General features: G+C 41.1%; 1 protein-coding gene across 1 annotated transcript; it reads right to left on the reverse strand.

The window, feature by feature from the left end:
* Positions 1 to 77: 77 nt before the first annotated feature.
* On the reverse strand, positions 78 to 20555 carry PMPCB (peptidase, mitochondrial processing subunit beta). Its single transcript, XM_063448144.1, has 13 exons — positions 20457 to 20555; positions 18467 to 18607; positions 17482 to 17568; positions 15794 to 15923; positions 6577 to 6775; positions 6386 to 6465; positions 5508 to 5614; positions 3518 to 3661; positions 2759 to 2919; positions 1602 to 1687; positions 1435 to 1523; positions 716 to 791; positions 78 to 167 (listed from the first exon to the last, which is right to left on the reverse strand). The coding sequence occupies exons 1-13, from the start codon at positions 20529 to 20531 to the stop codon at positions 103 to 105; spliced, it is 1440 nt and encodes a 479-aa protein (XP_063304214.1). The 5' UTR covers positions 20532 to 20555; the 3' UTR covers positions 78 to 102.
* Positions 20556 to 22012: the final 1457 nt, after the last annotated feature.

Consider the following 22012-nt stretch of genomic DNA (forward strand, 5'->3'; position numbering starts at 1 on the left):
AAGAAAAGTGAATCAGTATTTGACTGGATAGATTATATTAACAATTGTTTGGCATATGTACAGAAGATTCGCTATTATCAGCTGATGATGGACCCAGGTCCTTTATTGCCTCAGCCAGTACATCCCACTTCGGATTCTGTCATAATCAGGGAGCTGTCCAATAGGACCTGGAACAAAATAGAAAGGCAACCTTACAAAAGATTGTAGTATAGCAAGGTACATTGCTAAAGACATACACCGGAATTGCTATGAACCTGCAGCTAGCTTACTTAAAAGAAAATACAGGATACATTTCTCACTGATGCAGCAGTGAAAAATATATGGATGTGTGCTTTCAAATAATGAAGAGATTCATTGAAACATTAGAACAATGAAACTCTCAGTGATGTTTGTTACTCGATTTCTGAGAATTAGAATGTGTGCCTGGGAGATGAGGTTTTTATGTTTGTCATGACTTTTTGTAAAGGCTTCCCTGTAGCATATCTAATATCTCCTTCCTGTAGCATATCTATTAAATACATTACAGCACGGTGTGCCACACAATAAGTATAGTTAGAATAAGAGTGGCCACAAAAAAATACCTGAAAGACCAAAGGTCAGGCTTTTTGTAAAAGCAGAAACCATAATTTTAAATCTAGAACATTTAAGGTAGTACCAGCACTTATTTCACCAGCCCATATCAATCAATACATATGTGCAAGGTCATAAAACTTACCAACAGCTGCAATCGCGGGGCACTTATCATAAATGTACTTGGTACAGACATCTCTTATTGTCTGGGCATCAATGAGCTAAGGAAATAAACATATCACGTAAGCAATTTTGGGATTCTAACCTAAAAATATGAACCCAGCATTTTTCAAGGTATTTTTGTAACTCAGACTGCATTGGAATTTTGACAAACAGGACATATACATGTAAGACGTCAATTCATTTACACTTCTAATTCAAACAAGCTTGTGCTTTCCTACCGTGTTCTATTTTTCCAATAGACACTTATTTTTGTCCTGTGCATGTCTACATAAAAGATGTGGCTTTTCTGGTTGTGCAAAACAGCACTGAGGAGGGAGAGCCTTAGGTATGTATGAATGGATATTACAATAATAAAAAAAAAGCAAAAACCCCACTAGTAATAGTTCTACATTAAGAGCATTGGACACAGTACGATGACATATGTAATTGAATATATTTGTTCATTAGAAAAATGCAGGAATGTATAAAATCCTGACTGCCCATTTGAAGTAATGCTTTTGACAAGCAAGATATTTTTAGAATTGTTCTCTTGCAGTATATTAATATTTCAAAACAGATGGTACAGCACGCATTGGAAGCAAAAATTATAGATCGGAATAAAGTTTGTCGTGTGGGCAACTCTAAAATGCACAACTGGATATTAAATATAAAATGAATATACATGAGGCAAGGATAACTCACATCGATTCTTGCTTCCAGTTCAGGCAGGGGAATTCTACGATTATAACACAACATCTGCCTCCCAATATCCTCACAAATTGGGGTGGATCCTGTAACATTTTAAAGCATTATTTAGCAAAGGTTAAATATGTATAATAGTGTGTTATTAAATTACTTATAAAGCTTACCATCCAGCTGGAGCAACATGTTTGTCTTGAGCAGATTCTTGGCTCGTGCAACTTCATTCTCAGTAACACTTGTACACAGTCTTATCCTGACAAGTCAAAACATTTAAAGATGCAGATTTTACTATACAGTCATTGGCCACCCCCTCTGCATGCGAAAAACTCAATATCTAAGAAAGTAAAGAGATGCTAAGCAATAAAGTCAGGTTCTAGGAAACTAAATAAGGGACTCTGAAGAAAGTTCACACAAGTGATCTTGCATGGTTTAATTTCATTTACAGGAACACACTACTGTTCAAACTTACTATTTAGTGGATAAACCCTCAATTAAAACATGCATGCATTGAAAGGAACACTATAGGGTCAGGAACACAAACATATTCCTGACCCTATGGTGTTAACATGCTAACGTTTCCCCCTCCCCCTGCCTTTAAATAGCTAGAAAATCACCCACCTTGCATCCAGGGCTGGCTCTGCCCCTGACCCGCCTCCTTGGTTGACCTCCGCCAAGGAGGTGGGAAGGGGCAGAGCCACACAACCATGGTACAACCAGGAAGTAATTGGATCGGGTGATTGACAGCCAGGGGGTGTAGACAGGTTAATTTATAAAATTGACAACTTCTATTAAAACCTGTAATTTGACACACTGCTTTATGGATCTAAAGTGTCCCTTTAAGGCCCTCAAGAATACAATGTGTAAGTATTTCTTTACAATTTTGCAGGAGCTTTAAAAAGGACATCACACTATAATGTTGTTTTCTTCTTTTTACATATCTAGTCTTTATATCTGTATGAGTAGCTCTCAGAAAAACATCCATAGGAAGGTTTTTTGGGGGGGGGTAAGCTCATTTCCCAAATCACTTAGTCTCTTTACTAAACATATGCAGGAATATTATATTAATACTATAGGAGGTGAGAATATAGAAATAAATAAAATATAGCAGTTCTTTGATATTCGTATTTTAGAAAATTATGCAATGTAAAATGTCTTTTGTGGTTTTGCCATCTTATACACCAGTTAAATTAGTGTATGTATACAAGAAAACAAAGGATTCTCCCAAATTTACAAATACTCTTAAGTCAAGGTTATTTAGCATGAGCCTACATAAGCATACTGTATAAAACCGCTGCTGAATCAGGCCATAGCAAATATAGCTTACCATTCTCTCTGAACAAAATGCATCATATCTGCCACAGTGTTGGGCTCACACACCATGTACAATCCCCAAAGCCCAGTGTCTGTATAACAGGTGTTGAATGACTGGAAGCTGTGACACAAGTTGCCATGGCAGCTGACCTGGGCCAACTTGCTGGATAAATTCTGGATAATAAAGAACAATATCCATAAGAAATCTATACATGCGCATGACTTTACCCAAGTTATCAATATAGGTTATTTTCTTTAAAACCAAATACCAAAGTATCACTAATGGATGGCATTGATAGAAAAAAAAAATACAATTATAACAATTAAAAGAAGAAAATAAGTTATATTGATCTAAATACAATATTTTTCTAAAGTTCAGGCTATGCTTTACTTAGGGGAAGGTAGTGGGTAGAGAGTATTATATATAAAACCATTATTTTAACGTTTTGACTATGGTTTCCATTTTGCTTGTTTAGCACAGTAAACTACTTTGTTAATGTTAAAATGTTTTACTATTGTTATTTTATTTTTTAATGGCAAAAGATTCTACAACTACATAATTATCCAAAATTAAAGATTAGAATTTAGTAGGTTTGAGCCACAAAAGTTGCTTAAAATAAATAAGTCAACAATGGAAAAAAAAAAGTAACTAATGCAAAAAACGGCGAAACTATATGTATTATTTTAGTTACGAGATATAAATTTTAGATATAAAAGCACAAGGTAAACCTAGTTATCTAAAAACTCTGCTGACACATGAATATTCCCATACCACGCCGCCACCGAAGGACCGATCCCAGTTTCCAATGAGTGTATTGGCCACCATAAGAGGTAAAGTGTCTGGATGAGACCAGCCAACTGCTTCCACAGAAATGGCAATGTGTGCCAATGGCATTTTATCATCCCGAACTCGGATCTAGAAGGAAACAGACCAGCATAAACCATACATTGCACTACATTTAAGGGGTTCTATAAATCTTTTTTTTTAATACTTTATTTTGAGAAAAGCATTTGACATTGTAGATATATAGCATATGATAAACATTGCCGAAGTTATGTACAATTGGTCCTAATACATGAGACATTTTTCATAGTCGCCTTTTCTATAAGTCGGCGTTTCAAATCGTCAATACGCTTTCCTTGTTTTGTTTTTGTTTTAACATATATACAATAAAGATTCTAACTGTGGGACTGGTCCCAGTCCCTAGATTCAAAGAGAGGTATAAGTGAAGATATAGAATAGAGTAGATTAGGAGTATAGGTAATGGAGTATGTTCATCAGGACAAGAGGCGATGGTATCCGTCGATCCGTGCGGTTCTGTCTTTGTCTCTAGCGGTCTCGTCAGGGGTCTGTTGGGGTGAGGGGGGGTGGGATGCTGCGCTGGGTCTACTCAAGTTGCGCTCGCGTCTAGGCCAGGTCGCTGGAGGTCCATGGTTCCCACATTTTTTCGAATCTTGAAGTGGTTCCACGGACTTTGGCCGTAAGGCTGTCCATGAGGTACACGTCTTTTATGTTCGCTATGACTGCACTCTGCGGGGGGGTGTCTGCCTTTAGCCACGTGAGAGCTAATGCTCTCCTCCCCGCCAGTGTTACCTTGTGTAGAAACTTTTGCTCACGTTTTGTCCAGTTATCTAGGGGCCTGTTTAGAAGGTATGTCCATGGGTTTAAAGCAGGTGCGTCAGGGAGCAATTGCGATATCAGAGATTTGGTGTCTTTCCAGAAGCTTTGTACCTTTAGGCATTCCCACCACATGTGGAGGTATGTGCCTTTATGGCCGCATCCCCTCCAACAGTCGTCTGTCGGGGTCTTCCCCATTTGGCGCAGTTTTACTGGCGTGGTGTACCACCTGAGGTTTTAACCGCCTGTTCCTGGAGAGACACACATATGGACACGGAGGTGTTGGCCTCCCATATCTCCCTCCACTCTGTTCCCTCTCAGCAGGGGTATCAGCGGGGATGGGTTGGAGATTAAATTAAATCTACTGGCTGTGGCGTCCCAGATTCGTATGGAATTGAGGATCGCAGGGCACGGTGTATGTAAGATGGGTCTATGTGTCTTTGGTACCCAGATGTAGTATTGGGGTAAGTCTGTTCCTGTTAGTATTGACTCTAGGTCTACCCTCACGTCTATTGGTGTGTGCCACATCGCTACCTGTGCGAGTTGGGCTGCCGTGTAGTAGTAGTATAAATGTGGTCCCAGCCCCCCCATTTGTTTATGTCGGAAGAGGATGTTCCTCGATATTCTGTGCCTCTTATTCTGCCACACAAAGTTTCCTATGGCTTGTTGTAGTGGTGCTAGGTCAGTTTTAGTTATTTTAATGGGTAGGGCTTGGAAGAGGAACAGTATACGGGGCAATATTTTCATTTTTACTGCGTGGATACGCCCTATCCATGAGAGTGGCTTATCTATCTATTTTTCCATGTCTGTGATGAGTGTTTTTATGAGGGGGTATAGTTCAGGCGGTGGAGCTTGTTTGGGTCGTCTGGTAGATGGATTCCCAAGTATTTGATGTGGCCTTGGGCTATGGGTAGATTGTGGGCATGCCCCACCGCCTCCGTGTCCGCCGCCGACATGCCCACCGGGAGGGAGCGTATTTTTAATTCACAGAATAAGACATACAAACATGATTATGTCAGAAATTAAGCAGGAATATCACATGCTGCAAATCACATTCATAGCGACAATTTTTTCTCTCTTCTCCTGATCCTCCTCCTCTTAAAAAAAAAAAAAAAAAGAAAGAAAACATGCATGCTGTTCTTACCTCGCTACCTGTGAAAGAGCATGGGGGGAGGATCTCTCCCTCGTATGTAGAAGGCAAGTTACCAAAGTGGTACTTTGCCAAATGAAGCAGTTCAGTGTGTGACACGCCTAAAAACACACAACAATTTTTTTTACGAACAATTCAGAAATTAAAGCACACACAATTCCTATACAGGGTGTTCATTTATTCAGTGGAAAAAGTTTGTGCTTCATGGAAAGGACAGACTGTACGGACTACTGTAAACTACCGACCACATATATTAATTGTTCTTTAACCCCTTAAGGACAAATGACATGTGTGACATGTCATGATTCCCTTTTAGTCCAGAAGTTTGGTCCTTAAGGGGTTAAAAGGGACACTCTAAACAGAATAACCACTTATTATAGTGGTTTTGATGCAATGAGTCTTTGTTGCAGTCCGGCATACCATGGTGCCATAATAAAGATTACATTTTCAATTCCATACTGTCAGTACAAACCTGTCTAAATTTGGATAGCAATAATGCAAGTGTCGACCAGTTTAGCCCATCCTTAAGAGCCTGTTATTGCAAGTTGGTCCTGAGACAGCTAACTAGGCATATTGTATTGTTTAACAGTCATCAGTGGGAACCAATTCATGGTTTACGTTTTGGTTGTTTGATAAAATGAATAAAACGAGTTACAATCTCGCAAATTAAAGTATAATAATCAGTAGCTAATGCCCAAATCATAATGTCTTGAACAAATTAACTCCTTATTACGATGGAGAATTTTATTTAATTATATTTAATGATCTAAACAAAAGATATATGCAATGCACTTTTTTTTTTGACATTTCACGCACAGTTACTTTTTCTGAAGGGTTGACAATGCCATGCGGACCACAGCAATCAAACTCACCACCTGCCGCTGCCAAGACTATGCGGGGCCCTTTGTAATGCGTTGTGATGTATTCAACCAAGTCATTACGGTTTATGGATCTGCAGGGAACATTTATAAAAAAATAAAAAATAAAAATCTAATAATCACAGGTCATAGTCAAAGGATGAAATTAAAAAAAAAACTGTGCTATAAACTTTTAGTCAACCTACTTGATGTTTTCGGTGGGACCCAATATCGTTCTTCCAAGAGCAGTGTTGTGATAAGCAGTTGCATGCAGGTAATCAAAGACCACTTCCTGGAGATTGGTTTCCACTTCCTGCATCTCCCGCAGGATGACTCCTCGTTCTCGTTCAATTTCTGCCTCTCCTAAAGTGCTGTTCTGAATAATGTCTGCAAGGATTTCAACAGCTGCAAAATAGAATTTTGTAAAAAAAAATTAAAACAAATAAATAAATAAATAAATGTAAACATTTAATTCCAATGTTGGAATTAAAACAAAATGTATACATAAAAAACAATGTGTTTGCATCTCAGTGGAGCTCATTTATCGTTGAATGAATCATAATTGAATACATTTAGATTTTCCTAGTATAGAAACGGTTTGATGGAATAACTTGGCAAAGCAATTTACAGATTAGCAGATCCTGAATCACAGCCAATATCAACACTCCATCAAACATTCATGCAACTTACTGCTATTTATATAGCTTGTTGTCATGAGATTAAATCTATCACCTTTATGTTCATACAGCGCTTAAATTACACTGTCCAGTTTCTTGTTCTATCATACATCGTTATATTTACAGATCTAGTATTAATGCACATTGTTGACTTGACATTATGTTTGCTTTATTAGTGTTGTTTCATATTTTTTTTAATTCTTTATTTATGCGTGCTTGGTTTAGCATGTTAACAGAATCTCACGGAAACAATGGTATGACATTTTGAGCGGAACAATGAAATAGTGTTAATGATGACAAGGTTGTAAGCACATTTTTATATAGCAAGCAAGTTGGGTGACATACCCGGGGTCGACAAGGTTGTGACAGGCATGGTGACATGTATGTTATTCCCCTGGTGTACTACAAGTGTGAGAGTGTGAAGATGCTCCCTAGTTCAGGCTCTTGTGTGTCGGTGTGTGTGGGAGCAGGTGTATATGTGTTGCAGGTAGGTTCAGGTCTGTGGGTTTGGATGCCTATGTGTACTCGCCTGTGGAGCTCTTAGTAGTTCCATGCTAATTGGGCTGACATGTGTTGGGCGCTCCGGTATGCGTCATACCCTGTGTGGCATCTCTATCCCCCTATCCCTGGGGGTGGGCGGAGTGGTGTTAAACCAGAGTGGGCGCCAATGTTCTATCGTGCGTGGGGGGCTGTCTGCCGCTCTTGTGAGAGCGGGGGCGCCAAGGCTGTGGTTGCATTGTGGTGAAGGAGAGAAGAGAAAAAAAAAAGAGAGAAAAAGAGAGAGGGAGAGGAGCAGAGACATGTGTGCGATGCAATGTGTGATGAGTGAGTTGCAGCAGTACAACCAAGAAATAAAAGGTAAAACAATAGAGTTGGTGGTCTCTGGAACTACCCTCATCACAGGAGGTCTGGATCTTCCCTTAGGCGGTTGTGACCGCGCCGTGCGTATTGTCTCTGGGCTCAGTCCTTGTGCAAGGTCAGGTGGGTAAAGGTTGTGGGATACATAGTAACTGTCCTGGATTGGAGCTGTCCTCTGGGTCCCAGCTCTCCAGTTGGCTTACGGCCGTGGAAGGTTGTAGTCCAAGTGCCCTCAGGAAGGTGGGGGTCCCGGGTGGGGATGCAAGGTGGTGCGCAATCCCATTGTGATGGACAAGCAGTGCGCCCGTGTTCCCCCACCTGTAGACTATGCCTGCTTTGCGCAGCGCAGTTGTCACGGAATCAAAGGTCTTTCTCCTCAGCAATGTGGCTCTAGTAATGTCCTGGAAAAAGGAGAGCTGAGCGCTCTCAAATGTCAGCGGTGTTTTGCCTTTTATGGCGGTCAGACACTGTCAATAAGCGCAGGATAACATCTCTGGGCGTGTTGGGTGGTAGGTGTGCGGAGCTCGTCACTCTGTAAATCCCGTCCAGAGTTATTTTCTTTGCGGTTGTCTGCGATAGCATTGTTGTGAGCAGCCGCAGTGTGTAGTGCAGTAGCTCCTCAGTCGTGACCGCGGCTGGAACACCCCTGATTTTTATATGCGTTCGACGTTGTTTGTCCTCCAGGGAGGCAATCTGCCCAGCTAGTACATGTTGCTCTGCTTGGAGTCGTTGGACCGAGTCCTTGAGGGTGGACACTGTGTCCTGGACGTTGGTGAGGTCTGCCTCCATATTTCCAACCCTTTCTGTTACGCTTTGTATGTCAGCCTTGACCATCGCGACGTCCGCCGCTAGCAATTTTTGGATGTTGATCAGGAGGGCCTTTGGGTCCCCTTTAGCAGTGGGGGCTGAGTCATCTTGGGATTCAGGTGTCAGCGGGTGTTCCGCCGGGAGGGCCGTTGTCGTTGCTGGCTCACCTTGGTCGGGTTCGGGTGCCGGGCCGGCTGGGGGTCGATGCGTGGTGTGCGCTGACTCTGGTTGCGCAGGCCGAAGCCACATCTCCCCTATATCTCTGCCTTGCGTGTTGGGGCTAGCTGTGGCTTTGTGTGAGTGGTACCCGTGTCCGGGTTGGATGCGTAATGTTCTAGGAGGCTTCCGCCGAGGTAGGCCTCTAGGCCTTGGATTGGCGATGCGTGGTAGGCCGCGGATTTGCGCCTCTGCCTGAGCTGCTTGGGTGCCTGGAAAAAAGGCATCAATCGGTGCGGTATGTATCGCTGGTCAGTGCCAGGTAACCGTCGAGGCTCGATGGGGCTTTGTTTGGGGGATTTTGGGAAGATTATCTCCGGGTTCAGGAGAGCAGGTTTAGATGGCGTCTGTACAGAATGGCTGCCTTAGTTAAGAATTTTGAGTACAAGAGTTAAAAAAAAAAAATAGATAAAGTATGGAGAAACAAAGTGCACAGAAATGCACTAACTATATATATATATATATATATATATATATATATATATATATATATATATATATATATATATATGACAAACATGGATATTTAAACAATAAGAACTTGGGAAAATATAATAATAGACAATAGTTTAGGCAATACTCTGCTATTCAGCAGCTGCAAAGGCCAATAGGGTACAGTCATTTATAAAAGGAGTGTGGAAATAAAATGTTGCCACAAAACTAATCAACAATTAGATCCAACCAAGAAAATGCAGTGTAATATTTAGCACTGGTTTTTAAATGGACACTATAGGCATTGAGACCAGTTTATCTCATTGAAGTTGTCTGCGAACAGTGCCCTTGTCCCCTTAACCCTTAAAGTTCCACTCCACACCCCAAAAGCACTTCAGCTTGCTAAAGTGCTTTATGGGTGAGGAGTACCCTCATTTAACCACAGTTTATAAAAGGGCTGATTTCTATGAGAAATCAGCACTTTTGTAAATTAACTGGGGAACTCCCCTCTGGCGGTCAATCAAACAACCAGGGAGGATTCCTTCCTACTTCCCATAGCTCCCCTGAGCTAATGGAAGTGACAGGCACGCTCTGCTTGAGTGTGCCTGCCTTCCCCTCCCTCCCTAACAGACATTAGACCAGCTTCAGCAGTGTACCAGCGGCTGGGCATGCACGCGTGAGTGGTCCTTTAAGACTGCCTGAAGTGGTTGTCTACCAGAGAGCCACTAGACGTTCTTCCTGTCTTTCCGCAGGGTTTAACTCTGTTAAACGACACTGGACATCCTCACGCTTTGCTTGAGGACATCCAGCATCTTCCAAATCCCCATAGGAAAGCATTGATTCATGGCTCGAATTGTAGGGGGGCTATAGTTAACTGCAGTGGGACACTATAGTGTTAGGAATCAATTTTTTTATTCCTAAATATATGTTGTTCCTTTAAGGAGGATATTATATAACGGGAGAAAGTGCAGAGGAAGATAACATAATTAATAAGGGAAACAAGATTTAACTTTTAGATTTAAAGGGAAAAAGGTTGAACATTTATGCATTTACTCGAGGAAAGAAAGCATCTCAGAGGGCATGACAACACTATAGACCATACAAACAGGTTTCTTGAGATGTTCTTTAAATTGCCTGGACAGCTAGCAAGATGGGTAGAAGAGTTGTAGTTTCCATGGCGCATCCATATATGAGCTATGGAAACTACAACTTGCTGGCATCTCCAACAGAAAACATTAGTTTGTGAACATAGCTGGTGTATCTGCAGAGACATTTTCCAAGCAAATTCTATTGGTTTGTACTTTTGTTACACTTTTAACTCCATTTATCATTAATTAATTAATCCACTTATCAAATGTAAGAATATGATGTCAGGTTTGTCTCTCAGGAACTTATACAAGGGAGATTTTAATTAGAACTTAAATGAGTAAACATGATGAAGCACATATAAATCAGTATACCTGATCTGTGAGTTATCAAGGGATTCTTTTCAAGCAGCAATAAGGATGTCAGGCAGTATGTGTGATAGGCAGAAAGTGATAAGATTAGGGTTTTTTTTCACTCTATAATACTATGCAACTATATATCCAGTCATAAGAAATTGTCAGCACAATGTTTAGGTTTCAGCTTCAAAAGATTTTAGTCTTAGATGGGACTGTAGTTACTAAGTATGAAATTAAAATTGGGAAAAGTTATCAAAGACTAACCTAATTTGTATTCAAATTCAGTATGTTAGGATCTAGTCGAATACGCATTGCTAATGTTTGGATGACCAGTTGCCAATTAAGGGAGCCACACACATTCTCTGTTATTCAATTCCAAAGGTAGTGTTGCACTCTGCTAACCCAATAGAGCCTGCTACCAGGCTTGGAGCACCATGGAAGGGATCAGTTATCCTTTAGAAGTATTCAAAATCAAATTTCAACGGGTTCACAGAGTAGTGAAAAAAGGAAGGAGTTTTACTCCGGATCAGGAGAACAACATTTTATACAACATTTCGACATCAAGCCTTAATCGTGTTACATACAATAAAACTCCTTCCTATTTACGCTACTCTATGAAGCCTTTGGAATTTGATTTTGAACACCTTCTCAGTTATTGGCCACCAAAAACACTGGTAATGTTATGTGAATTAAAGATTAGATTACAAAATATAGAGTATTAATGCAGAGTTTTTAATGCATGTAAATAAAAATATATATATATACATTTATCAAAAATATTTTCCAATTGCCTAAAACCCTACTTCTTTACTGCAAATAACGTTTTTACAGCTGAGCCTATCTGCCTCTTTTTCGAGTACTATACTCTCTCTTTTAACAGAGAAACATTTTGGACACAGGAAGTATAATGTAACATTTATGAATACATAGTCCAATAACAATGGAAGTAGACATATATGCTTTTATGTAGGTAACCAGGCAAATATTGCATTGGAAAATAATGTATACATTGGTCATCATACAGATATCATGCACTTAAAGGAACACACCATAAAAAAAAAAAAAAAAGATTTAGAAGATACACCCCCAAAGAAAATGTTTTATCTAAATTTTCTACATTTGGGTATATATGAAATATTGGCATGCAGCTGCCTCCTCTTCTTCTCGAGCACAGATTAATACAGCTTTTATTACAGAAGTATTGCAACTCACTGTGAAGTCTTTGCGAGGTGCTCTGGACTATTACCGGTCTCTTGAGTTTTCATGCAAACTATCATGAAGGCAAAGGAGCAGCTGTCTGTCAGCTGGGGAGGTGTAGCAAGGTTCAAATGAAAATCAAAAAGGATCCCCCCCAAACGTGCTTTACACTGATCAGCCACAACATTAAATCCACTGAGATGTGAAGTGCATAACATTGATTTTATTGTTACAGTGGTATCACGTGAACAGATACCATTGTAACAAGATTCAACAGCTAAGGAAAGCATTCTCCCCACCATGCCCATCTATTTCTCAACGACACCTGGATCATGCCTTTCCTACCCTTCAGACTTTCTCGGTGGCTGTGCTTCTCCTTCCCTCTCACCCCACCACTAGCCCGCATGATCCGGTCCCGTCTCAACTTAATCAAATCTCTCTACTCTTGTCTTGTGCCTTCCTTAACACACATCTTCAACTGCTCTCTCTCCTCTGGCGTTGCTGCCCTTAAACATGCAACTGTAGTACCCATAAAAACAAAACAAACAAACAAAACATCTCTTGACCCGCCCCCCCTTCTAACTATTCTCCAATATCCCTGCTGCCCTTTTCCTCAAAGCTTCTGGAAAGACTGGTCTTTACCCGTCTGACTTGTTTTCTCAATTCCAACTCTCTCCTTGACCCTCTTTAGTCTGGCTTCTGCCCCATCCACTCTACTGAAACTGCTCTTATCAACGTTACTAACGACCTAATCACAGCTAAATCCAAAGAGCACTACTCCATACAAATTGTTCTTGACCGCTCTGCTGCCTTTGACACTGTTGACCATGTTCTCCTTCTCCAAACTCTTCAATCACTTGGTCTCTGTGACACTGTCCTCTCTTGGTTTTCCTCCTCTCTCTCCTAACGCTCATTCAGTGTCTCCTTTTCTAATGATACCTCCTCCCTTTGTCTTGTCTCTGTTGGGAGTCCCCCAAGGCTCTGTACTTGGTCCCTTTCCATTTTCTCTTTAAACTGCCTCTCTTGGCAAACTTATTACCTCATTTGGATTCAAATACCACCTGTATGCTGATAAAACTCAGATATACCTCTCCTCGCCATCCTGCAACGTGTCACTGCTTGCCTTTCTTCCATCTCTGACTGGATGTCCTCCCGCTTTTTGAAACTCAATCTCTCTAAAGCTAAACTTGTCTTTCCTCCTCCTAATACTGAACCTCCTCCTTCGCTCTCCCTTCAAGTTAGTGGTACCCACAGTCCATCCTTGCAAGCGCGCTGTCTTGGTGTTAGACTTAATTCTGGCCTCACATTAGAGCCTCACATCCAGTATGTTACCAAATCGTGTAGATTCCACCTTAAAAACATACCCTGCATCCGCCCCTTTCTTACCCAAGATGCCACTAAGGAGCTTGTCCATGCTCTAGTAATCTCTCGCATGGATTACTGTTACTCTTTCCTAATAGGTCTTCCCACAAGTCGTATTGCCCCGCTACAGTCTGTAATGAATGCTGCAGCTAAGCTAGACTGATTTTCCTCTCACACCTCTCTCCTCTGCCAGTCCTTACATTGGCTTCCTGTATCCTATAGGAGTGAATTCAAGGTACTAATCCACACCTATAAAGCACTGACCAGTTCTAGCCCCTCTTATATTTCTTCACTGATCCTCAGGTATGCTCCTTCTTGGTCTCTCCGCTCTGCCCATGACCTTCTCCTGTCCACTGCTCGCACCCGTACGGCCAACTTACGCTTGCAGGTGGCTCCTTTCCTATGAAATAGCCTGCCTATGACCATCAAGCTCTCCCCTAGTCTTCAATCATTTAAAAAGTGCCTCAAAACCCATCTCTTTAGGAAAGCTTATGGCTTCACAGAGTAACCTCTACCTCACATACCGGTCTCTTGCGCTCTCCTAAAGGGCAGCACTCTATTCTCTCCTCCAGCTCTGCTTCACTCCACCTTGTTTGATTGCTACGTCCTGTCCTGTTGTGTTTTACTCCCCACCTCCTATAGACTGTAGGCTCGCCTGAGAATGGCCCTCTTAATCCTATTGTTCCTGTAAGTTTTTGTAATTGTCTAATTTATTGTTAAATCTCCCCCTCCTATGATATTGTAAAGTGCTACGGAATATGCTGGCGCTATATAAATACCAGTAATAATAATAATAATAATAACAGTTCTTGAATTTCATGTGTGTGAAGCATTAGTAGCGAGCAAGAAAAAAGATTGATCTCAGCCAAGGGAGCAGAGCCAGCCACGACTGAACTGTGCTGTGTGGGAAGAAGGGTGTGTAAAATCACCTTTCACTTAGCTGACAGGGGGGCTGGAGACCTAAAATTCAGTACTCTGTGCTATCAAAGTCTTCCAAAGCCTACAGTACTGTAAGAAGTAATTGAAAACAAACCTCTTTAGGAAAGCATACCATCATTATGGGTGACATCCTTCCTCCCCTCTGACCTGCTGTTATTGCTCTCCTGTGTCTTTACCCCTTCCTCATAGATTGTAAGCAGGGCCTTCTTCACCGCTTGTCTCTGTTATATTCTGTATGTAAATTACTTGTTGCTAAATATCCCCCTTTTTTTATTGTAAAGTGCTGCGGAATATGTTGGCGCTATATAAATGATAATAATTTGCGCATGGTGACGATTGCTTTGCATGCTCCCTATGTTAAAAAATGCTTCCCTATGAGAAGCAATTCATTGGACTACATGATAACATCAGATGATGGAAATGTTGACTGCGGTGCCAGGATACTTGGTTTTTACAATAGATTAAAGGGGAGTTATTGGCTGTATATCACATTTGAAATGGGAGCATAAATATAAAGCAACTATAAGGGCTAAAAAAAAACAAACTTATTTTTCTTCCCCCTTGAAGTAACCCTTTAAGAGGCGAACGTTGTTACCTCTTAATGTATATTAAAGATTTAGTAACCTAGGGGGGGGGGGGGGGACAGGGGGGGACTCTCAAGCTGGCCAGAGATGTTTTCTAGATGTTCTTGCCAGAATAAGCACTTTAACTTGCAAAAACTGGGAAATCCAAGCAGCAAGAGGCTCAGAACTAAGTGTAGACAGTACCTTTCACAAAGGGGACGCTCAGGGTCCCAAAATAATCCCTTTTGTAAGCATATTTGGCTCGAGGTAGGTGTGTTACAGTTAGGAAAGGCTCCTGCGACCACTCTCATCAGGTCACTGTACATTTTTTAATAGTTATAGGCTGAGCTTATCAATAACAAGATGCTGCTCCCTCTATACAGAGATGTAGGCTACCTGATCTTCTACGTATATTTTCATGCCCAGTGGTATCTATTATCAAGTAAAATGACAGTTTATACAGCTCTGCATTCCTCATATATTATATTAGTTCTGATTCTGTACATTGACTACATACATGCCAAGCTTGATTCATGTATGTTATATGTTCTTTTGATACACACACATATATATATATATATACACATACACACACACACACACACACACACATAAAAACAAATCATTTTGGCAAGAAATATCGCAATCCAGTTCAGTCCAGGCACAGCCAAGGTACACAATGCAGAGGAGTAGAAGAAGAACAGACATTCTATTTCAGTTTCTCCTTTTCCATTACATTTAGGGCGATGATAGACAGGGACCTAAGTTGGGGGGAGCCCAATATCAGAAGAGAAGTGTGGATTTCAACATTTAATTTTATTTTTCAGACCTCAAAAAGCACTGCTGCTAAATATAAGGAATAGGTAAACAGAATAGTAAAAATCCTGGGAAGTCACAGTTCTGTTATAAATTTGGAAAGGCATGTCATACCTCTGGGCAGGTCTTTGGAGAAAGCCTTTGCATAGTATACAGTTTGCTCTCTTGACGTGTATGCATTTAGATGGGCACCCATATTCTCAATCTCAAGTTCCAAGTCCAGCTGGGAACGCTTTCTTGTTCCCTATCAAAAGAGATTGTCAAATGTTAAGAATACCAATTACAACATTATGCATTTAATATTTCCTGCATGCAAGAACAGCCGTGTAATATTACAATGATCCAATGGGGAGGTCTTTAAAAACATCAGCAAGATGCTCCTTACCACCTGGTCTGCAGTCAAGGTTACAGTGCAATAGCATGAAATACAAAAAAATGGTTCAGGCACTTCAAGATCCAGAAATGGTCATTTTATTGAAGCCCAAAGTAACAATGTTTTGACCTTGCGGTCTTTGTCAATGTTACAGTGCAATGCATCTGAAGCAAATGACTGATATTGAAGCTGATGCAAGAAAGATCACCAGTTAATGATTTATGTTTTCTAAATCAGCTCATCTTCTATTTTCACAGTGACTTTAACTAATAAATATACTGCATGTTAATTTAGAAATTCCAGAAAGAAAGTCAATTGGTGTAGGAGTTGGAACAGTACCACAATTCTCATGAAGAGCGAATTTTTTTGTGTTTTGTTTTGTACACATACTGACGAGTGTAAGAATTTAGTAAAATAACAAAATAAAAACAAAAAAAGCCACACAACAGTGTGGGCAATCATAATTTTTTTTTTTTTTTTTTGAGAATTTAGAAATAACTGCTTCCACAAATTATGTTTGTCTAAAACGTTTAAAGCAGACTACAAGTTGCTAAACTTTTAAACACAGCAAAAATCAACAGCGTGGCCTCTTCATTGAAGTAGGTTGGTGGTGTAAGGCTTAGTCCACTGGCTGAGAGTGACCAGTTGATGCTCTCAGACAGTGAGTGGGTTCTGCGCTGCAAGGATGATCTGTGTAGAAATAATGGAAACTCCTAGCAGAAGCTTAGAACTTATTACAAGTTCTACATTTCTGAACCACTCTCAGAGCCGAGATTAAGCTCAGGGTACTCTATGCAGATGAATGCAAATCTGTAACAGTGCTTAAAGTGATCTTTTAAGTATGAAAACTAATGGATATTTTTTTTTTTTTTTTTTTTTTTTTTTTAAGTCTATTAATTAGTTCCAAGTATCTGGCTGATCCAGTGAGTGTACCCAACATGAATACCATGCATGTCTACCATCTATGAAGTCAGTCAAACCTATTTATAGAGCATCTTGTAAGATCACAGTTCACCAATATAAAGTTTAAGAAGAAAAATAAAACTGGTTCCATATTTCCTCAATATGTCCCTCTCCACAATCTTCAAGGTTAACAAGTTGCTGAACCTAAACTTCTCAGACTTTATATTCTAAAGCACGAATTACAATTGATTCACAAAATCAGTTTATATTTACATCTCATTCTAGAACTGCCAACAAGAGTGTCATGAGTCAAGGTATGGCAAATATTTTTAAAACTTTTATTACAGCAGCATCCAAAATAAGTGTTCTTTTTTTCATGATCAGAGGGAACTTTGTTTTTGCCCCACAAGTCTGGTGATGTAAAGACTCCAAATGAATGCTGACAGTCAAGCCGGCGTCAATCTGATATTACCTTGGCATTATCTTGTCAAGGCTGGGCATTTCTATGTATGTGCTAGCTGCATACCTTAAATGCCATGTGCTCCAGAAAATGTGCAGTTCCATTATTAAGTTGATTCTCATATCTGCTTCCTGCATCAATCCACAAGCCAACCTATCAAATAATAAAATAAATTTAAGAAAAAACAACAAACATATATGCACTTATACAATGGCCTAAAATTCACTGAAATACCTATATTTATGGTGGCAGGAGTGCTCTAGCACTATTTAATGGTGATATGTCAGGTCAACACATTTCAGTACAGTTTGATAATTTACCTTAGTCCCAACAAGCATCCACAGCTGCATCTTCAGCATCCTGCCTTCGCCAACAGGAAATCCAGATTGCTCAATAGAGCAAAACAGGGCAACTCTCATTGGATGAGTGTGTAAACGGAGTGTTCTCAGTCAATGAGATTGGCCTTGCATTGACAATGCTTTATTTAAAGAGACACCTGGCTTTTCCTGTTAGAGAAAACCAAAAGGGAATGCAGCCTTGTACACCTAGGGAGACCCAGGTAATTTGTCAAACCATGCCAGAATGGATTGGAATCTTAAAGTGGGATGGAGGCATGGCTCTCCTGGCATCATGTGGAGCTTTAATTTTGCCTATAAAAATTAAATAATTTATTTTAGTTCATGTATCCCTAACCACACCTCCCCACACACTTACAAAAAAATTAATCTCCCCTTTTTGCACAATGTGTTAAGTTTACAAGCTCCTGCTGTATTAAATCACTCTAGAACCTACAGCAGCCTTCAATGTGTGACTTAAGCCCCATGAGATAAGAACTTGTGAAGTAAACTCACTGTGCTGTAAAAAGGAAACTTTTTTTCACGGAGGCTATGTGGGTGGTGTAGCTAGGGCTTCACAAACACACATCTAAACAGAATTGAGCAGTGAGACTGCAGGCGTACGACATATAGTCCAAATCTGTTTCATTAAGCTAAAGTTGTTTTGATGCTTAGAGTATGCCTTGATAACATTAGAAGCACAACTTTTTTCTTACTGTACATGTTGAAAGTCCTGAGTCCTCTGAGGTGACACGGAGTCCGTTTTCCAGTGTGGTTACTTTTGTCTCTGGCACGTTTAAAACTGCTTGTGCTGCAACTTGTATGGATCTACATCTGTTTGATCCAAATAGTCCCCGCTGCACAGAAAGTGTGTGTTAGAAGATATGTCAGTGAAGAAAAACGTTAAAAGCATTTAGATGTACGGTGCTGGTAAACAATCAATGTAAGAAAGTTTTCAAAGTGTAATAAAAGTGTTGCAATCACCATGGAAACAAGCATAACCACCAGGAGCATTGCATTGGTGCCACTTCCCCTTTACACTGCTTTTTAGAAAAGAACACTTTGATAAATCTCCCCAAAGTCTTATAGCAAGGATATACAACATTTTCAAACAGACTGAGTTGCTGAGAACATAACTGGCACCAAAAAGTGTCAAAAAGGACACTCTTTATTGGTGATATTGCAAAGTTATATTTAAAAGAAAAAAAGGAAAACATTTAATCCTATGATTTTTAAATTTGTGCAGTCAGTCAACTAACGAAGAGAGGGCCCTGGTGCAAAACATTTTTTTTTAACCCCCTATACTACAACACTGATGACCAAAAGATTGAAATAAAAATTGCCAGCTGGGGATCTACCATTTTCTCATTGCATGGTGTGTTTTTGTAGGGGATGTGTGTGAATGCAAGTGTATATTTGGGTGAAGTGTTGGCGTTTGAGTGCAGGGGTGTATTTGAGTGTAGTGTTGGCCTTTGAATGCCAACACTTCACCCCCACCCACTGCCCCAAAACAGAGCTCTCCCCAGTGCCCAGAGAGTAGCAGCTTCTCTATTGCATGGATAATGCAAAAACTACAAAGGACTCCCCTCTGTAGTTAAACAGTCAATCCAGCCTGTTCCAAACCGATTACGAAAAGTGTCACCAAGTGTCGGTATTCAATTGACATCCCTCAATTCTATAGAGGGATGTTAATTGAATACAAAACAAACCACATTTGCTGAGCCAAAATGTCCCATGTCGCTGCTTCTTCCTCCGCGCCGCTCCTCCCTCTGATTGCGTCAGCCGGTGGGTGAGACTGATCCTGCCCACCGGCTGGGGAGACCTAACGCGCATGCGCATTAGCGCTCCCCATAGGAAAGCATTGACAATGCATTTCAATGCTTTCCTATGGGGAAATGAGCGACGCTGGAGGTCCTCACACAGCGTGAGGACGTCCAGCGACGCTCTAGCACAGGTTTCCTGTGCTAGAAACCAGGAAGTGCCCTCTAGCGGCTGTCTAGTAGACAGCCACTAGAGGTGGAGTTAACCCTGCAAGGTAATTATTGCAGTTTATAAAAAAACTGCAATTATTACAGTTGCATGGTTAAGAGTAATGGGAGTTGGCACCCAGACCAGTCTAATGGGCAGAAGTGGTCTGGGTGCCTGGAGTGTCCCTTTAAGAAAAAGTCCTATTTAGAAATTGTCAATAACATGTAAATGTACCAGATTTAGTGAAACTTGTTTGAAATACATTTGGTGTTTGTGTGTGTGTGTGTGTGTGTGGCAGGCATCGCGAAATTGATGTAAAAATGCTTAATTTCTCTAATTTTGACTTGTCACATTTACTTAATTGCTGTGATGTAAACCATTACACACTTGCTTAGTTAATATATTACAATTATACTGTCACATCACTGAGCCCTTAACACCATTATAGAATAGAAAGCACATGTCATAATATGAAGTTTATCCAAAAGCCAATAACACTCGTGCTAATTACTGTACCAGCCGCTCAGTTGGCTGATACACAGACAGGCGGCGGTGCTTTCCATATGTGCCGATAGCCGGCGGACTGACTATAACTAGCACTCTGGCTGGTACTGACCCATGCCAGCCCTGCCTATATGGCAGTCTCCCACCCAACACACAATGATACTGGAAGATCAGGCTTATCGTGCCTATGGCTGACCCGGTATAGCCTTCCCAGGTCTCCATGTGATGTTTTACCTGGGACCTGGCCGCTAAGCCGCGAGTTACGGTCCTGCCGAGCAGACCCCCGAGCGTGTACAAGGACGCCGCCATCTTTGCCCTGTCTGTGTCAAACGTCACTTCCGGCGAGCAGAATGCCTTGTCACTATGAGCAGAGTATTTTTGTTTTCTTTGTAGTTCGACATATGTGAGCTGCTAAGACGGATATGTGTGTGTGTGAATATACTCTCAAAACACTTGACACTCCGTGGTCGTGTTGCTAGAGTACTGTGAATATGGTGGGGGTTGTATTGTGAATTTGTTCTTACAATAAACACTAGATCAGCTGGTTTGTTTGCCAAGTGACACAGCACTTGGTCACAATTCTCTATGTGAAGCATGGGATAGAAAGTGGCAATCTCAAAGAAGTGTTCTGGGTGCAGAGATTCTTCCATTTGAACCCTGCAATGTTTACACTGCAGGGTTCAAGAAAAACTAATTTCAGGAATACAAGCGTGTATTCCTGACACTATAGGTATGAAAACACCATTTAGGTTTCCTATCCCCCACGAAAATAGTATTTCCCCGGATATATCCATGGCAGCACTACGGATGGGTATTGCTCCTCCCCTCCTTAATTGCTCTCTCCTGGTGCTCCTCCTACCTCTCTCAGCGCTCTTTCAGTGTTTCTTTCTCTGCCCTCCCCCCCCCAACCACTCTCTGTCGGCATCCCCCAAAGTTCTGTCCTTGGTCCCCTACTGATCTCTATCTATACTGTCTCCCTTGGTAAACTCATCAGCTCCTTTGGCTTCCGTTATCATTTCTATACGGATGACACGCAAATCTACCTGTTCTCCTCTGATCTCTCTCCGCCCATCTTGACTCGTGTCTCTGACTGCCTCTCTTCGATTTCCAACTGGATGGCTGCTCACTTCCTTAACCCCTTAAGGACCAAACGTCTGGAATAAAAGGGAATCATGACGTGTCACACATGTCATGTGTCCTTAAGGGGTTAAACTCAACCTGTCCAAAACAGAACTTCTGGTCTTTCTTCCTTCAAGTGTTACTACTCCCCGTGTCTGTTTCCCTCCAAGTGAACAGCGCTACCATCACCTCTACCTCAAAGGCTCACTGCCTGGGTGTTCTTTTTTACTCCAACCTCTCCTTCACCCCTCATGTCCAATCAATCGCCAAATCCTGTTGCTTCCATCTCAAAAATATAGCGCCCGTCCGCCCCTATTTAACCATGGATGTGGCTAAGGTGCTGGTCCATGCTCTTATTCTCTCTCGCCTTGACTACTGCAATACCCTTCTCACTGGTCTTATGTGTTCCCAGATTGCACCGCTGCAATCTATAATGAATGAGGCGGCGAGGCTCATTTTCCTGTCCGCTCGCACCTCCCATGCCTCCCCGCTCTGTCAGTCCCTTCATTGGCTTCCAGTTAGATATAGGGCTCAATTTAAAATTCTGGTGCTTGCTTACAAGTCCCTACATTATGCTGCTCCAACCTACCTATCCTCCCTAATACCCAAATATGTCCCGTCAAGGCCCCTACGCTCTGCCAAAGACCTACATATATCCTCTGTCCGTACTC

Source organism: Pelobates fuscus, chromosome 3 (genome assembly GCF_036172605.1).
Source record: "Pelobates fuscus isolate aPelFus1 chromosome 3, aPelFus1.pri, whole genome shotgun sequence".
NCBI lineage: Eukaryota > Metazoa > Chordata > Amphibia > Anura > Pelobatidae > Pelobates > Pelobates fuscus.